Source organism: Poecilia reticulata, linkage group LG8, assembly GCF_000633615.1.
Source record: "Poecilia reticulata strain Guanapo linkage group LG8, Guppy_female_1.0+MT, whole genome shotgun sequence".
Lineage (NCBI taxonomy): Eukaryota > Metazoa > Chordata > Actinopteri > Cyprinodontiformes > Poeciliidae > Poecilia > Poecilia reticulata.
Genome location: NC_024338.1, coordinates 22,306,830 through 22,321,191, shown reverse-complemented (window position 1 = coordinate 22,321,191; position 14,362 = coordinate 22,306,830). Strand labels below are relative to the sequence as shown.

The 14,362-nt window shown below is 37.0% G+C and overlaps 2 protein-coding genes across 8 annotated transcripts in view; both read left to right on the top strand.

Annotated features, from left to right (window-relative positions):
* LOC103469289 (protein Njmu-R1-like) overlaps positions 1-14,362 on the top strand; it is a 36,900-nt gene that overhangs the window by 3,707 nt on the left and 18,831 nt on the right. The gene's annotated exons all lie outside the window — the stretch shown is intronic.
* LOC103469287 (sterile alpha motif domain-containing protein 9-like) lies at positions 3,719-14,356 on the top strand. 7 transcript variants are annotated; one of them, XM_017306333.1, is made up of 5 exons: positions 3,719-3,959; positions 4,307-4,353; positions 5,308-5,324; positions 6,749-6,785; positions 7,165-14,356. In XM_017306333.1, exons 3-5 carry the CDS (start codon positions 5,322-5,324, stop codon positions 11,760-11,762), a joined length of 4,638 nt encoding a protein of 1,545 aa, XP_017161822.1. In that variant the 5' UTR covers positions 3,719-3,959; positions 4,307-4,353; positions 5,308-5,321; the 3' UTR covers positions 11,763-14,356. The 7 variants fall into 7 exon arrangements, with proteins under 7 accessions (XP_017161822.1, XP_017161820.1, XP_008415088.1 ...); XM_017306331.1 differs by having other exon boundaries at positions 5,167-5,324; XM_008416866.2 differs by lacking the exon at positions 4,307-4,353 and having other exon boundaries at positions 7,168-14,356.

Sequence of the window (14,362 nt, the reverse complement as noted above, 5' to 3'; positions counted from 1 at the left end):
TTTTTTCAGCTCTGTGGGAGCAAGAGGCCAGAGTGGGTCCCCTGACCGTCTTGCCATCAAGTAAAAGTGGACATCTTCATTTTGAGGAGCTCCCTAGTGTCATCCAGAAACTTTACAGACCGACACTGTATGGCAGCCACTGGAGAAGTGGAATCTACAAAACTGGTGGGTTTAAGATGGTGAATATTTAAAAGGCATAGCTCTTGATGAAATGATATCTGTCTTCCAGATGCATGAAAGGGACTGATTCATGAGCACTCGACCTCTGAACTAGATGCTGAAAATGAAACTGGACTGGAAGGTACTGTCTTAACATCTTACTGAGTCTGTAAACTGACCCTGTAAATGCTTTCTGCATTTTTCAGGTGACTTTGAGGAAGCAGGACTTCACGATGAAGCGACCAACAAGTTCATGCTGAAATCCTTAGAAGTGCCAATGGCCAACACCAAATCTGGTTACACTGGCACCACCTCTACAGTGACAAATGCAACYGCTACTGAAACTGACCTTTCTGATGTATCTGAACCAAAGGAATAAAATATTTGTCATTGAGTTTTCCTTTGTAGAGTTTGAGAAATTCTATCTGGAGTCAAACTTTTGTAACTGACATTTGTGCTTTGAACACATCTAGTAGAAACTTTACATTGGTTGAAGGAAACAATTTGAGCCAATTCTAGCTGTAAGCTGGAAAGCTCATTAAACATACACTGAGGCTTTTAAAGACTGATTTATAGGAGGGAGATGGCAGGTCAAATGAGTCCTATTCAAACTGTTTATGATCTGAGTAGTTATGATTGGGCTTGGAAATTTTAAGACTGGATTTATTTGATCCATCAGAACCAGAACCTTGAGGTTTTTCCTTGAGGAAAGGAAAGTTAAAACAAGAAATTAGGAAATATCAAATTTTATTTGTACAGCACATTTCAGTAGCAAGGCATTTCAAAGTGCTTTACATAATTAAACAGTCATGTAAATTTTATGGAGACATTAAGAATGAATAGGATGTTAAACATTTAAGATAAATCGGTTATAAAATTTTTGAAGTAAACGGGATTATAAGAATTTATCTTGAGATAAAAAGAGGGAAATACTGAGAGGCCGTTTAGGACAATGTTTTGTCTCGCACACTACAAAAGACTTGCACACTCAAAAAATACTAAAATTGCGTATACACACGACTAAGATGTCGCACACGCACACACATTCTATCTTTCAAAAATTGCACACATTCACTACTAAATTATCACACACGCAAACATTTTTTTGTCACACGCATAAGACTAAGACTGCACATATAAATTAATAAAATATAGACTAATTTTTTGTATGCGAGAGACTCAGTTCTGTGTGTGTGAGGGACTCAAGTTTTGTATCTTGAGGGGTGTCATGGAAGAGGCGGGGCATAATTTTTAGATCAGATCGCGCATGCGTTATAACACAGTGAAGTTGGCTTCAAGTTGGATATTGGAGTTTTTTTTTTTAATTTTTTTATTATTATAATATAAACATACAATCAGCTCCATAAAGGTACCGTAATGTATACATTATAAGATCAGAGAACAAAATGACAACAGAGCCAGACAACTGGGACAGAGGAAAAGAGAATGAAACAAATATAAAAAATAAAAAAAACATACAACAGGGCAGTACATTATAGTATGAAACGTTTCAAAAAATTGGACAACTTAAAAGCATGTTTTGACTTTACAAGACTTAAAGATTTATAGAACAAGTTTAAATCATTCATCCACTGTCTAAAGTTGGGAATAGTTTTAGAGAAGCGACATTTGTGTATATGAAATTTAGCTAACAATAAAACATTATTTATTCCATAGTCAATGAAGTGATCATTGATGAAGAAACCAAATTTAACATCTTGTATGGTTATATCTGCTAATTGTATACCATGGCTGAGAATAAACTGATGAAGATCTTTTGCCAAAAAGCCTGAACCACTTCACACGAGAAAAACAGCTGATTTAAATCTTCAGTAACTTTTTCACAGAATCCACACTTGTCCACATCCATTTTAAACCTGTCTCTCAGGAAGTTGTTAGTTGGATAAATTTTGTTTAAAATTTTAAATTGCATATCTTTTATTTTGGCAGGAAGTGGAAAACATAAATATTTTGATCTAATCTTTTTAATTTGTTCTTTGTTGAAGTCTCTAAGGATATACTCTCTTTTAAGCACATCGGTGGCACAATAACTAGATAAATGGCTTCTTATAAACTTATTGTTGCATTTGACATCACAAAAATCAACATTTTCAATCAAGAGTCCTTAAACGRGGACAAACCATCGAATACAATAAATCTTGTCTGACCATGGATACAAGTTGACGAGGGAAGGCTTTGATGATTTTTTTGTATTTTGCTWGGGTACAATATAAWTGAAATTTGTCACAAAACTCAGAATGTTGTAATATGTCACCATTTGCATCCAAAAAGTGAGCAACAGCCCACACACCTTTACAAAACCAATTCTCAATAAAAAACGATTTTCTATTGATCAATATATATCTATTGTTCMATATTGRAGTGTTRTGTGGAGTGAAGTTGTGTTTGAAGATGAGCTTCCAATACAGGAGAGCCTGTTGATGAAAATCTGAAAGTTTAACTGGTAATCTTCTAAGATCAAAATCRCATCTTAAYAGGAAATCAAGTCCACCCAAGTTTTTAAAGACMATAYTGGGAATAACRAACCAAATGGAATTTAGATTCTGCAAACACAATTTAAGCCATTTTATTTTTAACATTCCATTCATAACATCAAAATCTATGGCATTGCCTCCACCATCTTCATATGATTTAATCAAATCCTGTTTTGCAATATAATGASATTTATTTCTCCAAATAAAGTTGAAATTTAAACTAAGTTGGATATTGGAGTTCCACGGTGCAAGCTGCATTTAGCTCAAGGTTAATCCGATTTATGAACGGTAATTTCGGCCAGCCTTAGAGCCAGAGTAAGCGGCCTTAGAACCAGCCAGGGTTATAGTCGGCGTTAGAACCGGAGTAAGCGTCCTAATAACCGGCGTTAGAACCGGAGTGAGCCCTAGGTGAACCTCCAAGCGCTTGAGGAGGGAGCGGTAGAGAATGGCTGGCCGAATTTAGCGTTCATATATCGGATTAACCTTGAGCTAAACGCCGTTTGCACCGTGGAGCTCCAATAAACAACTTGAAGCTAACTTCAACGTGGTATAACGCATGCGCTTTCTGATCTCCAAATTATGCCCCGCCTCTTCCGTGACACCTCTCACACAAAAAATGTCTCTCACGTATACAAAACTGAGTCTCTCACATACAAAAAATGAGTCTATATTTTATTAGTTTATATGTGCAATCTTAGTCTTATGTATGCGTGACAAAAAAAATGTTTGCGTGTGTGATATTTTAATAGTGTATGTGCGCAATTTTAGTATTTTGTGTGTGCGAGATGTTAGTACAGTGTATGTGTGTGAGAAAGATAAGATTTGTGTGCGTGTGCAATTTTGGGAATTTGTGTATGCGTGTGGGAGAAAATTTGTTTGCGTGTGTGACATTTTAGGAATGTGTATACGCAATTTGAGTATTTTTTGAGTGTGCGTGAGTCTTTCGTAGTGTGTGAGAGATAAAGCATAGATTTTGTCCTAAACGGCCCCTCATAATATACTCTGGTCTCCACTCCACCACAGAAGATGGCGATAATGCATCTTAACATTAGATCTCACCCGCCATTAAAAATCAAGAAGAAGACGCCTATCGCCTCCTCCATCCTCTTTTCATTAGCACGCGGCACTTCAAGATAGTGCGCAGTGTTTTCCTCTGAGCGGGAGAATATGTCTGTCTAATCGTCATAATAGAATCCCGCTGCATAAATCATAAGATATGGCGACATGCAGCAGCGCTTCGCTTTCACAGACGGTGGAGACTATGTCCAACTTTTATCGTGAATTGGAAAGGACGCTCAAAGCAAGGTAGGCTATGTAATGTTAGCAAAGCTTGCTGTGCAGTGGCAAATTGCATTTGCGATGAAGAAAAAGTTGTTATTGTGCAGTGGCACATGTGTCACAACGCTGTGACCAAAGTCTGCACTATAGTGATGTGACATTCAGGAACGATCCGATTCTTCTGAACGGCTCTTGTCTAAGAACGATAGGACTGAAGGCCTCAATGGGAGCCGTTCTTTATTCTTGTAATGCTATTCTTATAGTGCAGTAGCTATCCTTCTATTTAATTAATATATATCAGCGAGCATGCTCATTGTTTTCGTCAAGTGTCGTGGTGGCAGACATAACACTGTACGCTACCTTGCATCATGCAGCGGGACAGGGGTATGAACAGTCACGGCTGAGGACTCTAACGGAGTTAGTGAGTTTCGACTCTTTTTCCTTGGTTGCATGTCTTCCCCCAGCCCTCATCTGTACTTTTTTGGGAAATGAGTTCTGTTTTGGATTCATTTCAAAATAAATGCCACTAGTGGCAAGGAAAAAAAAGTGAATTTCATGCTATTTTAGGACAGGAGACAAGATTCTTCCAAATTACTGCCTGCACAATTAGCACAGATAAGTACAATGAATTTGTCAAGTCTTTTACAATACAAAAAGGACAATCTGCTTTAATGTATTCAAGTTATACACCTGAAAGTACTTTATTTAGGTTTTTTGTTGTATAATGTTTAGCAAATTTGAATAAAACCAGGAAAAGGAAGAGGACACGTAACAGAAGAAACACAACTTTTTTCACAAAACAGTTATTGATTACTTCCTGCATCAGTGAAAAAACAATATGTAGCTTTTGATTATTACAGAAAGACTCCTCTTTTTAGATTTAGAACCTAGATTTACTATTGTCAGGTCATGCATATTTGTATCTAATTCATATAAAACTGCATCATCTCTTGAGCATGAGGAGAAACCTACAACTAAAATATAAACTGCTGAGATCAGTGAGCCAGATTATCAGGAAATCAATACTTTCTTTTGTTATTGAACACTTAATGTTTTAAAGAGTTTTACAATTGTGTAGTAAACAATTATTGCACACCGTTTGAATTTGAAAAGATTTTATAATTTTAAAGGAGACACAACCAGATAGCAGATATACATGTGTATATGCATGTATGTGTGTATGAATGTGTATGTTATGCGTAAATAAAGTATTTTTCTACCATTTTTGCAAAAGACAGTAGGGCAAACAATCCAGTCCAGTTCCCTTCCTGAGGAGTACCACATATATGTATACAGATGTATCCGAGGCATTGTCAGCTAATTTTACTGTTTCTCCAACATGGCTGAATTACTGACGACACTGATGTTGGTCCAGGTCTTAAGCTGAACATGGTAAGTTCATAGAATACTACGGCTATGCCAGGTAATATGACTATGATTTTGTATCTTCATGTAATTGTTGTATCTATATTAGGGATGCTCCGATCAGGTTTTTTTGCTGCCAATTCCGATCACTCATTGGGGTCGATCACTGCCGACCACAGATCATTACCGATCACCTGGATTGGCTGTTAATTTTTTGCTTTAGGTATAAGTGCTACTATGTGATCTATCTAAATTAAAAAAATATCTGGTAATAAATTCACCTAATTTAGACATAAACATGCAAAATACTTGCAGGCACAATACAGCAGCTATTCAGTCAAAAGGACATCTGAAAAACATGCAAACAGTAAAGTAATATTTAACAGTAAGGTTCTCAGTACCATAAATTATGCATGATTCAAATAAATCTCAACACTGCCTATATCAAGTAACGTCAAGAAAAAAGGAAGCATTAATTCAAAGTCAAACGCAGTCTGCATCAAAATAAACAATCCTGTGTTATTAAATCAAAATTTCCTAAGAGCATGGCTAGCTAATTAATGATGGCTCTGATCAGTTGTTTCTGACAGAGCTGTGTAATTCTACAGAACACAGGGAGGAGGCAGAGGAGATTGATTTTTTTAATTCCCCTTTCCCCCAGAGATTACCTATCTCATGTTTGGACATCGTGAAAGTTTTATTACATATGTAAAATCTTTTTTTTTGTTTTGTTTAAGTTGCATGCTGCAGGTTTAAGCAGAGGTTTGAGCAGAGAGTTCACTTCTGGATGGAGCAGAAACGGTGTTCTATTTGTAGTAATAAATATTACTACCAGTAGTGCTTAGCGGTGGCCCAACAGTGAGAGCGAAACAGCGTCTAACACCACCAACTCGTTGACTTAGATTATTTTTCGGGTTATTTGTTAAACTTTCTGTCCGTCATGCAACTCCGAGTGAGTATTGGTAGATGTGCGCTGCTTTACCTGCTATCTGGTCGCTCCGGATGTCCCTTTTTTTCTGCAGTGAGCCTCAATATGGACAAACTCAGTCAAGTGTTTGTTTTTTAAATGTCATATTAGATTTGTTGTGTTGATTGATTTTGACGCGCTTCACCCCCGAGGTAATTTTTCGTCGCAACACGCGAACTTCCCCATTCACTCTAGGCGTTGAAGTTCCACATGACGTCGCTTGCGTAGTGTGAAGGAAAGAGGAAATGAGCTGCACACGCAGTCTGTGAGGTGACATACAGGTGATCGGTTTTGGTGATCTGCAACAAGAYAGTGACCGCTATCACCGATCGTACACCTGTTCACAGAAATTGGCAGATTATGATCAGTGGCTGATCAATCTGCACACCTAATATATGTGTAATTTTGTATTTTTATGCAATTTTATATATATATATGCAGGAAATGTAGAGATTAATATTTGGTATATTATTTACCCCTACAGGCATCAAGTAAAATGGATTGCCAGTCTGCAGATTTGGGTAAGTAAGATAAAGTAAACACAACAACAAAGAAAAACTAAATAAAAGACTCAGGTCTATGCAGTTAAGAAAGCTATAGAAATGTGTGTTCTAGATTTTGATTACAACTGTGTATTGCAGTAAATTATAAGAGAATATATTTTTAAGTTTTTAAATGAGTACTCATTTTGTGTGGTTAAGTAAAAAAGCTATTTGTTGGTAATTGCTGTAAAGAAGTTTATTCTAAGTTTATTTAAGAATTTGGATGAAAATTGTGCAGCTTATACTTTTGTGTTTTGTAATTACTATGAATTGGATATTTTGTTTACAACTAAGAGAAGATAAGCATTGTTCAAAAGAAATATCAATTTTAACACTTGATTTAAACACTTTTATCCAGCAGAGTGGCATAAACTGCCTTTTAGCTCCTGGACTGAATCTCATGTGAGCTCATGGCTGAAATCCATTGGAATAAAAGAACAGTACATACTGAAGCTGAATGAAGAAGAAGTGACTGGATCAGTTCTCACAGCTCTACAGAGGGATTATCTCAGCAAAACTATTGGAATGAAAAGTGGTCAAATTGAGCTTTTACTCAAGAAAAGAGATGATCTGTTAAAGACAGAACAGAGCAAAACAAGTAGCAATACAAAACATGACAAAAAAGAAAATGTTTTTGTGTCAGAAGAAACACCTGACAGAGAGATGCAAAACGTTGGCACCACTTCATTCAATGACATTTTAAAGTCTGGAGTGGGTTCCTGTCAGTATCGAAAATTTGACCAGCGTCCAACAAACTTCAGATATGTGAAGCACAATTCGCTTCCCCCAGAGACGGGACCTGAAAACATGATTGTTCCATGTCATGAATATAAGTCACTAGAAACTGCGCACAAACTGGACTCAAGAAGACTTAAAACAAAAGTAGCAAATGAAGTCCTGAGATTTGCATGTGCCTGTATGAATATGAGAGCCAATGGAACAATTCATTTTGGCATAATGGATAAAGTCAAATCCACACACAGGCATGGTGAAATCATAGGGATACCAGTCCAAAGTCAAGAAGATTTTGTGGATGCATTAGATTACATTGAAAAATGCTTTAAAGGCTCAAATCACCAAATTGATGCTAGGAAATGCATCAGGAACCCCTGCTTCATTGAGGTCCTTGATAAGGAAAATGCTGAGAAAACATGGATTGTTGAATATGACATTGTCCCAAAAGCCAGCATTGTTAAAGGTAAACTATACTCTGTTGGTGTCCCAAAGTTCTCTGAGAAAGATGGCAAAGTGAAATGTGAAGAGCAAATCCCCTATCAACGGGTCGGGGCCAACACACCACGGATATCTGATGACGAACTAATTTGTTTTATTCAAGATCTGAGAGAGAAGGATCAACAAAGGGAGGAGGCCGAGTCCTCAGCCAACCAATCACCTCTGGAATTCAGAGAAGACCAAAAGAGAAAGCTGTCCATCCTTCTGACCGGAGGGAAAACACACATGGACAATTCTCTCTTTTACATTGTTGTCGCAAATAAAATACAGCCAGAAGATCTTGACAACATAACCTTCTTGGTTAACATGAAACTTTTTTGTGTGTTTGACTTTGACCCTGATTCTGAAACATCTGGCCTTTATGGTAAATACAAGGAGCAGAAAGCTGTAACCCCACATTTCCTCAATGACTATGAAAACAACAAAAGACTGGAAAATGCTGATCTTATTGCTTCTTTAAAGCTCTTTGATCGAGTTAGTTGGATCTATTGCAATGGCCGAAACAACTTCCCTGGCAACAATGTTCCCAGCGATGAAGAAACTTGGATTAAAACAAGAAAAAAAAAGATGAAAAAAGCTGTGTCCCTAATTTGCAATGAAATCCTCCCCTGGAATTCATTTGTTGTTATCTTTCTGCTCATGTCTGATGTTGAACAGCCTCTTGTTGAGACTTTTCATGAGTTTTATGCAGAAATGAATGGGTATAATTGTTTAGTTATCATTGCAGAATCTAAGGAAACCTATAGAAAATGGTCAAGTCTTGCTCAGATTTCTTGTCCCATTTCTGAACTCAAAGAAATCAGCATTGTTGACATGCCACTGAGTCATGTGGATGCAACAGTTCAAAGCATTCAGCTATCAAAGAATCAACCACAAAGGAAACTACCAGTCTCAAATCGGGGTTTGTGTTTCTTGAAGTCTGTTGATGAGGCTATGCTAGACTCGTTGGAGATCATCAGCGTTGACCAGTGTGATGACACAAACCTAGAAATCATGAGTGAGAGCGAAATCAAAGAAACTGAACTCTACTTCTACCATGGTGGAAAAATTAACTGGATTAACTTCTGGCTTGCTGAAAAGCACAAATGTGGAAACATCATTGAACGGGATGCCTACAAGGAAGCAAATACAATCCTGGACAATGTGGTTCATCGTCACAAAGCTGTGCGTCCCATTGAAAGTGTGAATATATATCATCATCCTGGCAGTGGGGGAAGCACCGTGGCACGACAGATGCTCTGGAGTAGAAGGACAATACTACGATCTGCAGTTGTGAAACAGTCAAAAGAAGCCACTACTCTTTGTGAGCATGCAGTGAAACTGAGAGAACACGATGAGAATGATAAAAACAACTGTCTTCCTGTGCTTCTCCTACTGGAGGACCAAAATCCAGATTACATTGATGATCTTCGACGACATCTGGGAAATGCCATTGCAATCAAAAAGATAAATCCGTCAATGTTGTGCTTCATCCTGCTCATCTGCAACAGATCAAATGATCCAGAAAGAATGTGCAGGGCATCACCATCTCAAACAGTAGCGGTCACCCACAAACTGTCAGATCAGGAAAAATCTTTATTCCTGAAAAAAAGTGAGGAACTCAAATATCAGTTTGAAGACTTGGACTTCAAATTCATCCTCACGTTTGTTCTTATGAGCAATGAGTTCCAACCAAGCTACATAAAGGATTTTGTTAAAAATCTTTTAGATAAAATTGATCATACATCACTGATCACTCGCCTCATCAGATTTGTGGCTTTACTAAATTGTTATGTAAAGGATTCCTACATATCTGTTTCTCACTGCGAGGCATATCTGGGCATTGGTCTGCATGTGGTTGAAACTCGGTACCATGCCTTTGTTGATCACCTCAGTGATGAGGCCAAATTAATTTTCATCCATCTTAGAGACAGTTCAACACACATCCAGTCAATCCGTATCATTCATCTGCTTGTGGCCAAAGAAATCTTGAGCCAGCTCTCTGTCAATATGCCTCAAAGCTCTATTGCCACAGAGCTCATCAAAGATGATGTACTCATCAATCACAGGTTTGACAGAGACCAATTCCTTAAGGTTATAAGAGCTCTCTTCATTAGACGCAATAAAAAAAGCAGAGGTGACCCAAAGGACACAACTTTTTCTCCACTAATTGAGGAAGTCCAAATTGAAGAAGGTGGTGTTCAGAAAGCTGTTGACTTGATGAAAGCTGCATTCATAGCTTTGGGAAAAGATGCTTATGTGGCACAACAACTTGCCCGGCTGCTTTACACCAATAAGAGATTTGAGGAGGCTCTTAAGTGGGCACAGGAAGCGAAATCATTGTCTCCCCATGACACATTCATCCTTGACACACTGGGTCAAGTGTACAAGTGGTGGTTTTACCATTTGTATGACACCCTTGAAGAAAAAGAGCCTTCCCCCAAAAGGGGGGTTGAAATCATACGTTTTGCCCTGAAGGGAATATCTGCTTTTCGAGCCTCTGAAAAAACACCAAAAAAAGAGACAGTCATACTTAATAGTTCATACTATGGGGAAGTGGATGTTGGCTGCAGGCTGCTTAAGTTCTTGTCAGGAGTTGATGTTTTTTCAAAAACAACTGGATATTCACAGCTGATGAACTACCTAATAACAGACTACATACCAGAAGAAGTCAGAATACCCTGGCAGGAATTTCATCCGGAGCTGAAAGGGTTGGAAAAGAGCTTGAGACAGGCTCTGGAATGCATTTCTGAAGATCTGAGCTACTTTCAGACTGACATCAGTGAAGAAGATGAGGAACTTGATGCAAGAGATCCAGAGCAGGTTTATAATCCAAGAGAATGGTTGACAAGGAAAAGTGCTGTTTATGCTGGATTTTTCTGTGTTATACAAGAGGAGATGAATCAAGCAGCTGAAAGTCTGAGCACTGATATAAAAAATCCTGGAAACGTACTCTCATCTTTCCAAAGACAGATGAGAACCTACAAGCTTGGAGGAGGAAATGTTACATCAATCCTCTCTTTACTCTATGACAAAGACCGAATGAGGGCTGGAAAAAAACTAGAGGAGATTATGGACATGTATCCAGAAAACCTGACATGGAAGGATCTTGATGAAACGGAGCTCACTAATGTCATTTTTTGCCAGGTAGCTCTTAACTGTATCCTACCTGGATCCTCAAAGCTCTTATCCCTCAAGCAATTACAAGATCTCAGCAAAGGATTTAAGGCAAAAGGAAAAGACATGTCAAAAGCAAGTGCCCTCTTTCTTCTCTCTCTCCTGTTTTGGCCTGAAAACAGTAAAGAAGTGAGTTCTGCTGATGCTCAGATCCTTCTGTTGGCCATTGATGCTCTTCAGAGACTATGTGAACATAAATTCCTACACATGTCTCAGAGAAAAAGTAGGATTGTCACACACTTCTTCCTGGCCAAGGCAAGAGGTCTAAACAAGATTGTCCATAGAAGTGCTATCGAAAAACAGATCAAAGGAACGCTGAGTGAGAGAAAACTAAAATGGCTCGGAGGGGAAGTGTGGAAAACCCAGGAAGTTGTGCAGCAACTGAAACGGATTGAAGGGTGGACAGAGAATGAAAACTTATATGTCCAATGTGGACATAAAGACAGCAAAATAAGAGTAATTCCTCGAAACTCTGCTTATTTGCCCTATGGAAATGAAAAAGTCACTTTTTACTTAGGATTTTCATTTGATGGCGTAGTTGCTTTTGACATTCAGATGATGAAATAATGTTAACTCTAATTAATCTTATCTAAGGTTACTTTAATCTGGACAAAGCATGATTTGTGTCAAAAAGGTGCAGCGACATAAAAGTCATTTCCTGAATATATATTTGCTGACCAAAATGAATGAATGTGAGCTGCATGGATGACGAGGTAAACTGAGCAGACTTATTCAATTGAACCTAATTTTATTACTCAACTTAAATGTGATTTATGCTGCAGAACACATGTAACTGGTCCATATTAGTTTTTTTTAAATCTTGGGATGTTAATATCTTCTGAAACATGTTTTGTAATCGCATGGTGAGTAACCAGATTTCTTCAGAAAGATGATTATCTGTGGAGACACTTTCTGAGTGATACGTTAATAGCTATTTTCCTTGAATGAACAAAATAGTTTGCACTACATACACTGTAAAACATTTGAGTCTTCAAATAAATTAAAAAGTTAAAGTTAAATTGAAAAAATTTATAAATGCGTGAGTTTGTGAAAGATAAACTTACAATAACAAGTAACATGCCACCAAGCACAATGGGAACTCTACTTTATTCAAATCTTGGAGCTTTGACAAAATGAATAAAAAGTTTACGCAACTTACTATTGTAAGTTTATCTTTCACAAACTCATACATTTAGGTACAAAATCTAAAACTCACTAAATTTATTTGACTTAAAGAGTAGGATATAGTAGACACAGGTCTAAGTGCTGTTCAAATGTTTTGCAATGTGGAGAAAAATATTGGGCATGGATTAAAATTTGAACCAAGTACACAGCTAAGCAAGACATCTTGATTTAGATTGAATGTATTTGGTGTTTTTAGGTATTTAGTGGTTTTGAGATTTATCTTAAGTTTTTTTGCCAAGTAGTATTACGACTTAAGATTTTACTTTATACATAACTGCACGTCTCTGTATAAGGAATGATTTTTGGTCTTTGTTGTGCCTTTTTAAACAAATTTTGCATAACTTATTGTTCTAACTTTAATAAATGTTATTGTGCTTTTAAAAAGACAGTTGTCATCATTTGTGAAGGTATGATCTTCATTAAGTTGCATAAAGGTTGTCATCTAAAGATTACGGTCCAACAAACACTGAGAATTGTTTATATTGTTACTTTTATCAATGCTATTATCAACAGATACTAAAACATATTTTCATTGCAGGACCTCTAAACATTGAAAGCAATCAATGGAAAGTAAGATTAATTGAATCATTTGAGTCAATCGGATACCTTGTTCTTTACTTCATTAAAGATGTTTAAAAAAATGATACTCAAAGTAACAGCTGCTTGATACTGGAGCATGGCTTGTATTTCATTTTGTTTTGTTCCCCAACTCCAACCCCCAAGATGTCAGTTAATTCTGATAATGAATAACCAATCAAAGCCAGATAAAACTGACTGACGCACCAGTGATAGACCTTAATAAGACTTGTTTCAAATTTGGGGACACTGATATTTAATGGAGAGTAAACTAGCAAGGACCACTCGTAACTGTCATATCTAAATGCATTCTTTAAATATAAATGTAAATGTGTTTCATCTAAAATATACCCTTGCAACTGTGATTTTTACTCAGTTTTTTTTTCCGGGTTATACTGAGATAGATCCTCAGAGAGAAGAGAAGTCTGTGGTTTTGTCCTGCAGTGTCTAGTAATCCAGATGTTTAACATCTATATTAGTACACTCACCCAGGATCATTTACAGAGCATTAGTTTTAATGTAGACTATATAGAGACCAAGGAAATCATTTCTGGGTTAGGTTTATTTTCAAGTAAAATAAAAGCACAAAAAACATTACAGATGTTTGTAGATGTCTATAGAGGTCCTGTAAAAGTGCCCCTAATCAAAACCAGAGCTTGTTAAAAAACAAAAACATGTATTTAGGACTAAATCTGCAGGAAACAGTTTCTTTGAAATGGACAAATGAAAACACTTTCTGGCAGCCCTAACCCAATAGCCACAGTGACATCAGTCCAACAACAATGTGTGATTCACAGTGTAGGCCAAAGCAGAATCATATTTACAAAACTGGGATTCATTACATGCAATGATGATCATTACTCATGTGATACTAGCAACATCATGTTCAGGGTTAGTTTTTGTGTGCTTCTTAACACCACGTAGCTCTTCAGTTTGCCGTGTACTAAAATACCAACAGTGCATCCACTACAAGCAGCCAAGGAAACCAGAAACCAGATGAATGTCTAAACCTATTTAAGGAAACCAGAACAGGGGTACAATCTAAAATAAATATCAAAAGAGTGGCCTGATGGGGGCCACCATGACATCAAAACAAAAACTGAATTTCAGGAGTTTTACTAAACTGATGTCATAGTATTGATCGACATTTAACAACAGGAGAGTGAAATAGTTAGACTGAGTGAAGGATATTACAGGTGAGTTATAAAAAATAAAATAAAAATGGACTTAAATTAGTTGATAAATGTCACTTACTGAGGCTTCCTTTCTGTACTCTCCAGCAGCAATCTAACATAAACACCTTAGTTTAAAAAAGGAAGGTTTCAATAATATGAAAACATTTTATAAGGCAAATCTAAGAATAATGAACTATGGCTAACTAAACAGCAAACTCACCACAATTATTC

What these genes read in the sequence shown, in the direction of transcription:
- LOC103469287 (XM_008416865.2), top strand. An exon ending in TTGCCAGTCTGCAGATTTGG is followed by an intron (nt 6,786 to 7,164) that starts GTAAGTAAGATA and finishes ACTTTTATCCAG; the next exon opens with CAGAGTGGCATAAACTGCCT.